Below are 14,234 nucleotides of genomic sequence, written 5' to 3'. Positions count from 1 at the left end.
TTGAGTTTTGGCTGAGCTGTCTTTCTCCTGGAGTAGTTTCGATATCTCTCAGTAACATTCAGGGCTACAGCTGTCATTTTATAGTGGGGGGGGGGGGGGGGGGGGGGGGTGGTATTTACCATATTGTCAATAATGAGTCACTGAAATCTCAGTGGATGGAAGTTTAACATTTAAGATGACTGCAACCACAAATGTGAATTCAGCATATTGTTGCTATTAAGAAATATCAATGACGGCAGATTGCACATGCTGTCCTTATGCTTTGCGAAAGAACAGGACAAGTATAGCACCACTTTGTTACAAATCAACGCAATGGATTTGACCTGCATCATGCTATTTGCATGACATTTAACCAACTCAATCTGATAAACCCCCCGAAAATGGTACTAGCATGCTTTAGGTTTTCAATCTGATTTATCACCCAGGGAAGACTACACTTTTCAAAAATGTCTTTCTCTGCTGCATTTGATTTATTTTACTTTAAATTTACAATCTATCCTGCACTTATCCAATATTTACTCAAATTATTTCACTCTGTCACTAAAAACACTCCAAGAAACCCAAAAAAAATTGGCCAGAGATCAATGTTTCAATGATGAAACCAACCATTTTGTTTTGCTGTGGAGAGTGAAAACCTTATGATTGGTTCAGACGAGTCAATGATTGACAGTTCACTTTTAAACTGCACTCATGAAATGTTACTCTCCAATCATTGATGCCGAGGACTGTGAAAAGTCCCCTCAATTGACTTCGGTCAGAGGTACACTGGATGTTATTCACAAGCTGCAGAGAAAGCTCAACTGAAACCTTGAGTGGTTTATTAATTATTCAGTTGCCTGTTTGTCTCTGGCTGGGAACCTTGATCCAGTGCAGTATGTGCACATGAGATGTGTGAGAGGTACAGGTGAATGCTGTTGGGCATAATCTGCCAGTCTTTACCAGTCGGTGGTCATTTTAGATTCCACCCTTTAAACGAACAAAGAAAAATATCTGGCCACTTTATGAATTATATATATGACCAGCTACACTTTTGAAAATGAAATGCAATGGAATACTGCAGGTCCAGACAGACCCAACCAAATCCCATTTGAACCCAAACCAATCTCACACTGAATTAACATGAGGATTAGTACTACTTCCACATTCCCATTTAAATGGAATGATATTCAATTAAACTACTACTACTACTTCTAATAATAATAATAATAATACCGTCACACGCTGGTGTGAAACCCCAGGGAGGGAGATGTGGGAGATCTGGGAGTGGATGCCGGTTGCCACATGGAGAAAGAGAGGCACCCATACCAACACGAAATCAAATAAACTAAAATCTTCACCCTTCCCCCTCACGAGTTCCGGGTGAAAACAATGAACTAAAACAACGAACTAACATAACAAAACAAAAGAAAGCAAAACTGAGCAGCAACATTTCAGTTAACCGCTCATAGCTGGCATACTTTTCAGTTGACCAGCGCCTCCTGCTTTTCAGCGGTGGTTTACTTTCATTTTGTGCTCTGACAAACACACAAACAAAGCCTAAATAAAGCTCCCGGGCTTGACCCCGAATTGTGGAGAGCAGCAAACCTTTAAACACTTGGGCTGATTAGTTAACCTAGCTGTGCTATCTCCACCAGGCCCAACCGAGATCAATCTGCTTCTCCAGCGACTGAGATGCCATAAAGACCAAGACCAAATATTTCAAAATTATAAATATTGCATGTTGACGTTTTTTAAAAGTATGTTATGGAATTCTCAATTAATACAAATTGAGTGTTAAAAGATGGTGCACACAAAGTAAAAGCATTCTGTCCTGTTTTTTGGGGGCTAATATCAGCAGTGATGGATATGGCATGGCCAATGCAGTTTGTGGAGTGCTGGCTGTGTGTATGCCTATTTGTTTATATCATATAAACACATTTAGCAACTAAATACATTTTTGTAAAATGTAATGCAGGGCTGTATGTGCATCACTGCAGTGTGCCTGTATGGGTTCACTCGTTTTAATCATATGCCTATTTATGTATACATGTCTCCTGTCATATAGGTTGAAAATTTTCCTGCTCTGTAATCGTCATTGTTGGATTGGATTATACTGAGCTGTGTTTTCTTTGTTCCCAAGTCATTGCGTTCCATAACACCACATGCACTCACTGCTGTCACTGACATGGATGCTATAGATACCGACCGTTGGTCTTTTTGATCGAGAAGCGGACGTTCAGAAATAATAACACCAACGTACAGTGCATGCTAACGTAAAAAAACAAATGTATATCGCCGACGTAAATTAATTACACCTCGGCGGATTGATGCTGGGGGATGATCAGAGCCACACAGCAACTACACGCGAGGGCGCTCTTCTAGACACACCGGAGAAGCGTACAAACATGGCGACGCGGCGGTCATTCAAGATGCTGTCTCCTCTTCGGTTTACAGTATATCTTTTAATAAGCGTGGTGCCTGAGTCTTCTTCCTCCACGCTTCGGGTTCACCAGAACGAGCGTTTCATGCTGCCGCAAGACAGGGGGTTTTCGTGGGTAAGCGCTAACGAAATTCAGCTTGGGGCGAACGGCGAGGCAATCACACAAACGCTGCGCGGAGAGAGTGGAGGCAGAACGGCTTCGGCTGCGCATCAGCATCGCAGTCGCAGGAGCGCTGCAGAGTCGCCCCTGCCGAAGGTGTACGGGAAGGTAAGCCACGGTCGCTTTATTAGTCACTGCGTGGAATTTCTGGGAAGGAAAAGGAGAACATCTGGAAAGCAGTCCCTATTCAACCACTGATGCTGCTAAAACGCACAGTTTTAAGATTCACTCAGAAAGCAGTCGAAACTCAGCTTTTCACCCGCAACTATTTGGGCAACAATTGGCTAAATATGACAACATATGCTACTCACTAAAACAGCTAGCATGTTAGCAGCATTTCTCTGGAAAAACACTGAAACTGTCATCGAATGGTACAACAATGTTGCGATAAAGTGCAGCTGGCTGCCGTTATTTAGCTGCTGGACTGTACTTGTTATGCAAGTTATACAATCCAAATGTGTCGGTCTAGCGTTTATAAACAGTGTCTTGATTTGTTTACTAATAGCACACGGTAGAGCTATGAGAAACGGAAACTTAATATTTGTTAGCCAACTGAGTAGGCTCGCAAAACCATATATCAACAATAAATTAATCATATTGGCTCAGTTGCTTTCTTAGTAGCCCAATGATAATTACTACTGACCACCAACTTAATTGTCGCCACGATATGCAGTGTAAGGAACCTATTACAATGTAACGAATTTAAGATTAATTGCAAGATTGGTAAATAATATGCCTTTACGCAACTGCAGAAGCGCATCACTTTACATAAGGACATTGACATTTTGTTGCTGCTCTGTGCTCTGCTAAGATGATCTGGGTAACATTTTGGAGTTCACCTCCAGTCAAGTTTATTCCTGCGTTTAATTCCGAGTGGCATATTTGATCAAGCCAGTGAACTATGTGTACACAGAAAAAACAAAATCAAATCATTGACTTGATCAGGCTACCTTGATCATTACCGAACAGTTTTTGAACTTGAAACGTATCGTTAAAACCACTCAACACGCCTTTGGGGAATCGAGTTGCACAACAAAGATACAATAATAGGCTTTCTGTGTTGCGTTATTTGTTCCTACCTATGGCACAAACCGCAGTATACACGGTCTGTTCGAGAAATGATTCTGTTTGCACGCACGTAGGTTGGGTTTTTGACATTATTTGCGACACTATATTCATCATAAAAGAGCTGATCACGCCGAGCCATTTCTTTTTAAGAGCTTTTGTTCCTTCCGAAATTATTACACATCTGCGTCATATTATATTAAGAATGTATCCCGAACCGTGCTCAGTTCACTATGTTTAAGTACCAGTAACCTACAAAGGAAAACGAGAATTTATGAAAGCTCGTGCAGCTTATGTCTCACATGGTAAGGGCTCAGGTTCCAAATCTGATCTTTTTTATTTTAGTGAATAAATGGTTAATGGGGTAGTGATGTGTGTGGTTACAGTTGTGTATAAACAGTGGTCATAATTTAGCCGGGTATGCTCTGGCTGCATTTCCTATTTGAGGTAGTGTTTTGTAGTGGGACGTGCACTGTATGTACGTACGGAGGAAGTAATTCGAGCATTTGAGCACCTTATCAGTTAGAGACACAGGCTTGTGTGGACGTGTAGCCTTCATGTAAAACAATGAACCAGTGGATGGTGTCCAGGGGTACTTTCTACTAAAGCTGCAATCTCATGCTGAAGGTTTGTTCCAGTTTCCATTGCGACTGGCAGCCCTTGCAGAATGGCATATATTTGACTGTACAATCACCAAGGGAATGAGATGTGAATGGGAGGTGGCAGGTTTGCCTCAGAGGCACTGATCAGTTGGGTGCTTGGGTCTGGCTGTTCTAGCTGAACCACACTCTAATGCTTTGAATGCGCAGGTCAAGTGCATGCCTGAAGAATGAGCAGATGTGGAATCTATAAGCATGGGATACAGAGGGTTACATTACATTTGGAATCCAGAGCGACTATATATATATATATATTGGGATGGCAGGTATGCCATCCCGCCAAGTTACGCCTTGGCGGGGGCATGCCCCATACCTATACAGCACCGAGAGTTTGGCACTTTTCAGGGTTCCCCACAGAAATAACCACAACAGCCACAGACACTCAGCCCTTAAAAACATTAAATTCTGTACATTCTGACCCCATTTCAACAAACAGAATTCATAAACAACTTCACATGTCCACACAATAAAGCTCCAAACTAAGGGGATTTTGCGTTTTCTCCTTCTTCTTCTTCTTCTTCTTCTTCTTCTCTTTCTTCTTCTTCTTCTTCTTCTTCTCATTCTTATTTTTCCTGCCGCCTATCCCACTAACAACATGTCTCCCCATTGGACATTTCACTGACACCAGCCAAATCTTCACCTACACGACCCAATCAAAAACGCGCATACACACGCAAAATACCCATACCTTTTTACTCTGAAACATTTCCAGTTTAAACAGCTAGTCTGCCTGTGGCCTAGTGGGCAAGGTTACAGTCTTGAGAACACGGAGTCGTAGGTTCAAGCCCGGCTAGGAACGTGTTTCTTTAACCTGCTTCAACCCTCACTAATAATTGTCTACTACTTATCAATTATTGCTTTTGCACCATATCTACCCGCCGTTCACCGTTCAGTTATTAACCGGCTACAATATTGCTAAGCCATATGGATTCAGCGGGAGCTCTTCTGTGCTTACTGGCCTGTGTTCTTCTTTAAAACCACCGGCAGGTTTGCTAATGATATGTCACGCATTGCATAGCTATGGCATGGTGCTGCACTAACGAAGTCACAGACTGGTAAACCTCCGGTTGAAGGCTTGAATCCCGACTCGCCCTCAGGCAGATCATTTCCTCTTTTACACTAACGTTTTCTTACGGTTATATTTACTTTACCAAAACTCACTCACGGCCATCCATATGCATTTCATGACGGCAAATGTATTCCTTTTATTAAAAAGTTACACCAGTTCACCGTTGTGCCATTTCTACTAACTATATTTCTTCACTTGGCTACCGTACAAAACCTTATCAGCAAACGCCACGTTTCTACATTCATGTTACCTCGCCCTGTTCTCTATCTAGCCACATAGGCTACAAACAATTACTACGTATGTGTTTTGCAACTCCGCAATCTAAACAGCTAGTCCACCTGTGGCCTAGTGGGCAAGGTTACAGTCTTGGGAACATGGGGTCGTAGGTTCAAGCCCAGCTAGGAACACGTTTCTTTAACCTGCTTCGACCCTCACTAATAATTGTCTACTACTTATCAATAATTGCTTTTGCACCATATCTACCCGCCGTTCACCGTTCAGTTATTAACCGGCAACAATATTGCTAAGCCATATGCATTATGACTTACCGTCTGTACGTTCAGTTATTAACCGGCTACAATATTGCTAATCCATATGGATTCAACGGGAGCTCTTCTGTGCTTACCGGCCTGTGTTCTTCTTTAAAACCACCGACAGGTTTGCTAATGATATTTCACGCTTTGCATAGCTATGACATGGTGCTGCACTAACGAAGTCACAGACTGGTAAACCTCCGGTTGAAGGCTTGAATCCCGACTCGCCCTCAGGCAGATCATTTCCTCTTTTACACTAACATTTTCTTACGCTTATATTTGCTTTACCAAAACTCACTCACGGCCACCCATATGCATTTCATGACGCAAATGTATTCCTTTTATTAAAAAGTTACACCAGTTCACCGCTGTGCCATTTCTACTAACTATATTTCTTCACTTGGCTACCGTACAAAACCTTCATATCAGCAAACGCCACGTTTCTACATTCATGTTACCTCGCCCTGTTCTCTATCTAGCCACATAGGCTACAAACAATTACTACGTATGTGTTTTGCAACTCCGCAATCTAAACATTACATTTAAAATCATGATTCACTCATAAGTATAACTACTAGCACTGAACATGAGAAAAACACATTCGTGCAATAGATTGCACATGTTATTTAACCAGTTAACGTTAAATACAGACTGTTATATACCGTTTGATAAGCAAACTAAGCTCGCTCATGGTCACTTCATTTACTTCGCACTATAGTCTGTGATCATGTCAACCTTCACCTACATGCCCATTCTGCTAAAAAACATATTGTTTCAACTACGCTATTTCATCATTTCGCCTAATTTATCTCACACTTGTTATTTTCTCATATGCAAAGCCTGCTGGGACATATGCGTCTGCTCCTATTCTCCACTATCAACTTTTCCGGTTCTACCTTAACAAAACAGCAAAGAGGATTCCTACCTGCAGATAAGCCTATCAAAATGCCTTATAAACCTTACAAACACTAAAAGTGCATCTTCACGAAATAACAGACAACGGAGCAGGACAGAAGGGTACACAAGTTGCGACCTAGGCAGCTCTAATTCTACGGGCTTGCTGATTCTTTTGTCAATCAAGGCTCGTTGGATGCCCGTCAAATCCGTGAGTAGCCTACATAGCTACACTGGCCATATTTCACCTTTTCTGATGCGTTTACAATTACGCCACCGCACTATTTGTCACAGCCACTGTTTTACATATATAGCAAACCGAAACTGCTAAACGTACACGCTCATCAGACTGTACAAATTCACACAATGATAGCCATAATCCACAACCGTTTCTTACAGGGTCACTTCGCATTTCTCACTCTCGTAATAAAACGCTTTGCAAAAAGAAATGATATCTCATAAAAAAAACACGTTTTCAACGTACAAAAATGCCAAGTTACTCAAAAGTATTGATATCAAAATGACGCCAAGTTACGGTACTACAAACAATATAGGCTATCTTGCCTCACCGAAATTTAATAACATGTATTCCAAAGCAATGCTACCCAATATTTCCTCAATTCTTTCAAGTCACTTGGCCCTGTGTTTTCTAATCTTACCATATTACAATGTCATGCAAACGTTGTGTCAGATCAAAGTGTCAAATATTTCGTATTGCCTCATGGAACACATTGAAATTCATGTAGAAAACTGCTGGTCAGTCACTACAGGAAGCATATTTCTCCAGAAAACATATGTTTATACTTGCTTCTGAACTGAATTTGACTAAATGTACAAGTGATTGTATATTTGCAACGTACAATAAATACATGTAAAATACATATTGTACATACATACATAGAGAACTTATTTATCCCCATGGGGACATTCCCTCGCAGCATGTTACATTCACATTTACGAACAGACATTTATACCAAGAAACATACAATCATTCACGCAACAGAAAGGCTGACCACCAAAATACATACATACCAATACAAATTGGACATATAGATGCCTATTCAATCAATCATGACTGTGAGAAAGCCATCCACACATATGTTTGGCCTGTCCATGTACTGCACGCTTATATACACACAGGGCCAAGTGACTTGAAAGAATTGAGGAAATATTGGGTAGCATTGCTTTGGAATACATGTTATTAAATTTCGGTGAGGCAAGATAGCCTATATTGTTTGTAGTACCGTAACTTGGCGTCATTTTGATATCAATACTTTTGAGTAACTTGGCATTTTTGTACGTTGAAAACGTGTTTTTTTTATGAGATATATATATACTGAAGCAATGTAGGTTAGGTACCTTGCTCAAGGGTACAACGGTAGTGTCCTACCTGGGATTCGAACTTGTGATCTTTGGGTTACAAGCCCAACTCCTTAGCCATTGCACTACAATGCCTCGTATTGAGGCTGAATGTGACCCTTGTCATTGTGTAGCACTGCACGGACACTCGCATTTCCTGCACTTACTGCGTTTTTTGTTGTTACTCACTACTTCTCCTTTCCTTTGACTCTTTCTTGGAATTTAGACATTTCTTTCTCTCCCTTTTTTGTGAGTCAGCTGACCATCTCCTGGTTCCCTCTGCTTGTTTCAGTGCAGGATTATGTAGACCCCGGCGCAATGGGTTTCAAAGCTCTTTGTGGCCAAGTCAAATATAATCCACACATTCCAGCTATCAGACATTGATCTCTAAATCTCCCTCGGTTTGCCTGCGGGGTGTTGTGCCTCAGGTTATCTTTTAGAAGGGATTTAAGAGAAGCTATGGATGGAGTTTAGTCTATCAGTGTGCCTAAACCATACCGATTTAAAGAAACTGTGTGATGTTAGGGCTAAAGACTGTGCTTAGCATGTTTGGGTTGCACATGAAAAAATTCAGCATCTTCCACCTGACGAGGTGACATTGAGAAACACTCGCATGGTGTGTCCTGTTTATAGGCATGGTTATTGGCAACCAATGAAAGAAGGGGTGCTAGTGTGTGTGTGCGTGTGTGTGCGTGCGCACCCTGAAATAGCATTGAGGTTTGAAAGCTCTTGCATTTTGAAACTAATTTCAAGGGGTTTTGTTTATGCTTTTATATTGTGGCAGCAGCAGTGATGTACCTGGAAAAGGAAAAACTTATCCCAAAAAATAAAGCGTCCTTGGGCCATGGAACAGATCATAATGGGTGGTGTCATCTCCCCCTTTGTTGGAGCCAAATCGCATCTGTAGGCCAGTCTATCACTGCAGTATCTTTAGCCAGCATGGCAGGGCTGCACACAAGTACATGCATCTTTAGAAATGTGTGCAGCTAGCCGGCTAGCCACTGTGTCTTCATCATTCTTAAGTCCAGCAGCTGAGCTGAAGCAGCTTCTGTCCTGATAGAGACAGACTGCTGGGCCCATTCACACAGAATACATGGGAAATGCCCTCCAGACTGAAACCCTCCCTTTCCTGTCATCACCGTGGCCAATTATACAATGTTGTGCAGGACCCTGGGCAGGTTGACACTGGCATGGTAAGGCTTTTGTCCCGGCTTTAGACTGCACCATTGCATTAAAGCTGTGTATATTAGCCACTAGCCAGGTTCACCACTTACACTGGAATGGAGAGCAAAATGCTCTCCATATTCCTCCAGTCAATATTTAATCTAGCAGAAGTACATTTTTTGTAATTTTTACTAATGAGCTGACATGACTGCCTTTTGTGGTAGTATATATACATTTGACAAATTCACAACAACAATGATTAATATATGCTAAGGAGCAAAAATCAATGGACAGATTCTGTGTGACTGGTTGGTTGTGGGCTTAAATCCTAGATGATGACTTGCAGATTGTCCCCATGTACCTTTGCATCAGGAAATGCTTAGAATTTGTTGTTTTAATAGCAGAGAAAATGAGTGTATGGAAGACTAACAAGGTTATCAAAAGATCTTGTGGCAAAAAGAATATTGTAGTGATTATGCCTGTCAGGCAGGGATGTCACTCAGAAGAGTACCATAACAGGAAGTTGCTTCACCAAGGAGCCTGGCCCTTTGGCAATGAGGTAATATGACTGTGTTGTGGAGTATGGGCCTGGGGTTCAGCTCCCACATCTGGAAATAAAGTCCTTCCCTTCCTTAGTATCTGCACATCTGCGCGATACATTGGTTTAGATCAGGGGTAGGCAACACTGGTCCTGAAGTGCTAGAGATGTTCCTGGTTTGTGCTAGGTCCAAACTTTTAACTACATAACTAGTTAATTCGGCAGGTTTAATGAATGCAGGAGACCATGTTTGGAGGCACTTCCCCATTCAGAATTTTCTGGCTCAGACTTTTAATCATTCGTGAAACTCTTGTGATCAAGCTCAGATGGAACGAAAACCAGAAATGCCTCCGGGCCTCCAGGACCAGGGTTGCCATCCCCTGGTTTAGGCACTCATTTGTGCCTAAGATGGCCTCTGCAGGACTTACTGTGGATTGTACTGTGCTATGCAGTGTGCTCTCCTGGATGACCTTGCTGGATGATCTCCACAGCAACCCCAAGGTTTGCAGTAATCGGTATGAAAAAATAATATTTACCTCAGAGCCATCGGTCACAGGCTGTTTGGCAGTCAACAAATGTTGCTTTCAGGGAGAACATTACCCAGGCCCTTCTGCAACATGGCCAGGCTCTGTCATTTTTTGAAGTTAGAGCTTCCTACAGTATGCTGACCTGTTTGTTGTATGATGATAATCCAAGGAAATTAATGTAAAACAAAAAGGGCAATGTAGACAGTTAAGTGAAAGTGCTGTTTAAGCGGCCTTGTTCTTTAGCATTTAATTTTGCACTGGATGAAACCAGGATCGTATTAATATTTAACCAGTTCTACCAGTTCAGTCTGCTTGTGAAAGAAAGGGCAGATGCCAAAATCTGCGGACGGATTCCTGGCTGACTTCACATGCACCGAGTCTCCTCGCCCCCACCCTCAATATTCTGAATGCCGCAGTGTCTGTGTATTTTACATAAATTTAAATTCATCATCTAATTTTTGTAACTGTACACTGTAGTTACCTCAGGAAATGTTTCTAGAGCAAATGCTTTCTACACTACACCCGTGTTTCCGAAAAAAAGAAAAAAAAGTCTATTTAGGCAGAACTGCTGAGGAGGAATACAGAATACCACACAGCGTTTAGAGACAGTCCACATGAATTGTGTGGAATTCAGGAAAAACTGAATTTGTAATACATTAAGTCAATCAACCAAATTGTTTCCTAGATCTCGTAATTATCTGAAATTTTAATTTCTTTGTATTCTTCAGGAGCATGCTAATGTTTGTGTATTTATGTCTTGGACCACTGATTCCCACTGTGGACTGAGTGGGCCCTGTTTTGTACTGATACTGGTTCCAGATGTGAAGTATAAAGCAGGAACCATGAACACCCCTTACAGAGCTGTTCCATATAATTAAAACGGAACATTGTCTTCGCTCTTCATTTCCTTTAATTAGACTCCGCTATGAGAACTCTACTCATCTGAACTAATTTAATAGAATTATTATGGGTTCAGCATTTTCTCATAATGAAATATACTGCTTAAGTCTCAAATAGAGCAAGAAAGCTAATGTCCAGCCCCTGTTAGCTGTAAGAAACTGGGAGTCCAGCTGCTGTTAAACAGACTGTCTGGTCTCTGCCAGGGCCTGATAGGGATCTCTTAAGAGTGTCTGCACAGAACAGAGCCTGTAGTCTCTGTCAGAGCAGATGGGATTTCTCTCACTCATAGAGAGCACTTGGTTGGAAACTGGAGAAATGCCTCCGGCAGTACCAGCGACCCAGCTTTTAGCCCTACACCATGCAATGCAGTCCCACACCACAGCTCCTATTAGACTGTTAGGCTTTTAGCCTTTCTCCACACACCGTAATAACCTGTTAGCCGGTTAGCCCTACACCATATAATGTAGTCCCACACCACAGCTCATAGTAGGCTGTTAGCCAGCCTTTTAGCCTTACTCTACACACTGTAATAACTTGTTAGACAGTTAGCTCTACACCATGCAGTTTAGCTCTGTTTAGCCCTGACAAGTCTTTTCCCACGCTCCAGTGCTGTGTTGGGTGCACATACGACCAATTTCTACTTCGTTTAAAATGTGTTTATTAGCAAATGATGCAAAGCAGATTATATGGATGGAGGCAGGGCATGTAAGAGCATCGGTTATACATCACTTACTGAAGCCAGGGGAGCTTTGTGGCCAGAACTTCCCTCAGCCACTATTTATCTCTGGTGTTAGTGCGCACATAACTGGCCAAACTTGTCAGCTTGCCCTGGTTAAGACCGTATGCCAAATAAATCACTGAATGTAAATCTTGCTCCACTGTAACTTAAAAGCACGCATGAAAAGGGTTTTGCCTCTGTCCCCTCAGCATGTGGCAGTTGTAAATGAAGTGTTTGAAAGCTGAATGGACCTTTGTGTCACTTCTTCTTTAGCTCCCGAGTAGCAGCCTTTTAGGAGCTGTCTTGACAGTGTGGAAAGTTCTCGATGTTTTTCTGGCTCTGTGACTCTTACCAAAATGTGTCCTTTTGCTGCAGGTTGTATCTGGTGTGGTCTTTCTTATCTTATGAAAACTGGTTCAACTCTGGTTGTTGGGTATGCTTCCCTGTTTAAATATGATCTCTACTCACACACACACACCTGATAATGTGAAGAAGAGTGGTATAAAGAAGTATAATTATTCAGCTGGGCTGGGGCCATATGTTTCTTTGAGTCTCTTGGAGGCTGGTATTGGGTGTTTTTAATTCAGAACCAGCCTTCCCCTGATCCCTGTCTGACTGTTGGCTCTGTTCCCACTGTTTGAGGGCCTGCTTGATAATTTTGGATCAGTCTCAATTAATACTTCTACTCGCGCTTATTTTTCTTTTGGGAACTCAGTAAAATTTTAACCTTGTACAGAATTTTCCTAAACCATGTATTTTTCAAGTAGCCTATTTTCACTTGATGTAAACATGGTATGATAAAAATGTAGCTCAGTTTGTTGACCATTTTGATGTTTTTGCTGTTGTTGCTGTTCTTGTCGGATGGAATTTGAACGCGTGGACTTAGCATTAGCTGTCTGTGCCTTCCTGTCCTCGGCCATATTCTGCTGCACCTGGTCCAAGTTGTGGCAACGGCGTATCCATGGCAATTAACATTTGAGTTTCACCTGTGATGTTCTAGCTCTGTCACTGGTCCTGGAAATCTTCTTTGCTGTGGAGGTTAACTTGCCCCCTTACTTCAATATGGATGTGTATTATTTTTCATCCTTTCATTGTTACAGAAACATTTTGAAGGAAGCTGTAAGATAAATGTTTGTTTTTTTTTGTCCTGCTGGCCATAGCTATAATAATAGTGCTGTGAGCAAAAGCTGCCTCTTTATTGTGCTGATAATGGGAACAGTTGTTACTGCTATATTGGTAAATGGGCACCTGTGAAAATGATGTCTCTCTCTTTGGTGAGACATGAGACTTGGAAAAGATGATATAGCTAACAGCAGATAATAAAGGTAACTAAACTTGGTCTGCCCTGTTGTGTAGCTATAGGGCTACATATAGGCAATACTGTTTTCAGGTTAAAAAAATCAAATAATTATGGGTCCATACAGTAGCCTATATCTGTGATGTATGGCCAGTGGAAGACACTCCGTAAAACATACACTGGCTTTTGGCCCCCACATACCAGAGCCCCCAGAAGGCACTGCATCCCTTCAGACACATTGAACACCACATGCAAACCCAGGTCATTGTTTAAACAAAGCATATAAACTGGTTACCTGGAGTTTTTGTTGGAATGTTTTTCATAACAGGGCTAATTCCTTTGTTATGATTGCCTGGGATGTGTCAGCATTCTGAATTTCAAATGAGGATGTTACTGCAGGTTTCCAGGTAATTGACAATATATTTAGACATGTATCACCAAAGTTCGGCCATCCTCGTTTGCACTGTAGTGGAAAATGCATAATTCATTATTTAGGCTATGTGAAATACTTGCACTGTGTATTTCCCCCCTCAGGTTACAAATTATTATTAGTCTGGTTGTGTGATGAAGCTCTGCTTACCTGATTTGAAGGCCTAACATTTTCAGCATTGGGAGACGTGAGCAGGAGCACAGCGCAGCCTCTGTGGGTCTTTAACAGGTGCTCGTTTATATCCAGAGTTCTTACTCTGATTTGCTCATTCAGAATGGTTAGCCAAGGTCAGCCGCTGATTAATTTGCGCAGACCTGACCCTTCATTTTGCAGGAGGAGGAAATGCAGGGAGAGGAGTGGGGACAGAGCAAGACGACGGAAAAAAGCTAATGACAGAAACAACAGGGGGTTCTGGGAAGGCCTTTGGAGTTCCAGTAAGAGGTCTGTGAGTCAGTGTAGTGGAGCGGGGTGGAGTGTTAGAGGCAACGTGAGCAGAACTGGG

General features: G+C 41.9%; 1 protein-coding gene across 1 annotated transcript in view; it reads left to right on the top strand.

Moving 5' to 3' along the window:
* Positions 1–2,115: 2,115 nt before the first annotated feature.
* The window catches only part of LOC118209942 (sortilin-related receptor-like), a 63,261-nt gene continuing 51,142 nt past the window's right edge, over positions 2,116–14,234 (top strand). Inside the window, exon 1 of the mRNA XM_035385673.1 lies at positions 2,116–2,687. Within this exon, the coding sequence (XP_035241564.1) occupies positions 2,307–2,687 (381 nt within the window). The 5' untranslated portion in view covers positions 2,116–2,306. The remainder of the gene's footprint in view (positions 2,688–14,234) is intronic.

Source organism: Anguilla anguilla, chromosome 12, assembly GCF_013347855.1.
Source record: "Anguilla anguilla isolate fAngAng1 chromosome 12, fAngAng1.pri, whole genome shotgun sequence".
In the NCBI taxonomy this organism is placed as follows: Eukaryota; Metazoa; Chordata; class Actinopteri; order Anguilliformes; family Anguillidae; genus Anguilla; species Anguilla anguilla.
This window is presented reverse-complemented; position numbering and strand designations above follow the sequence as displayed.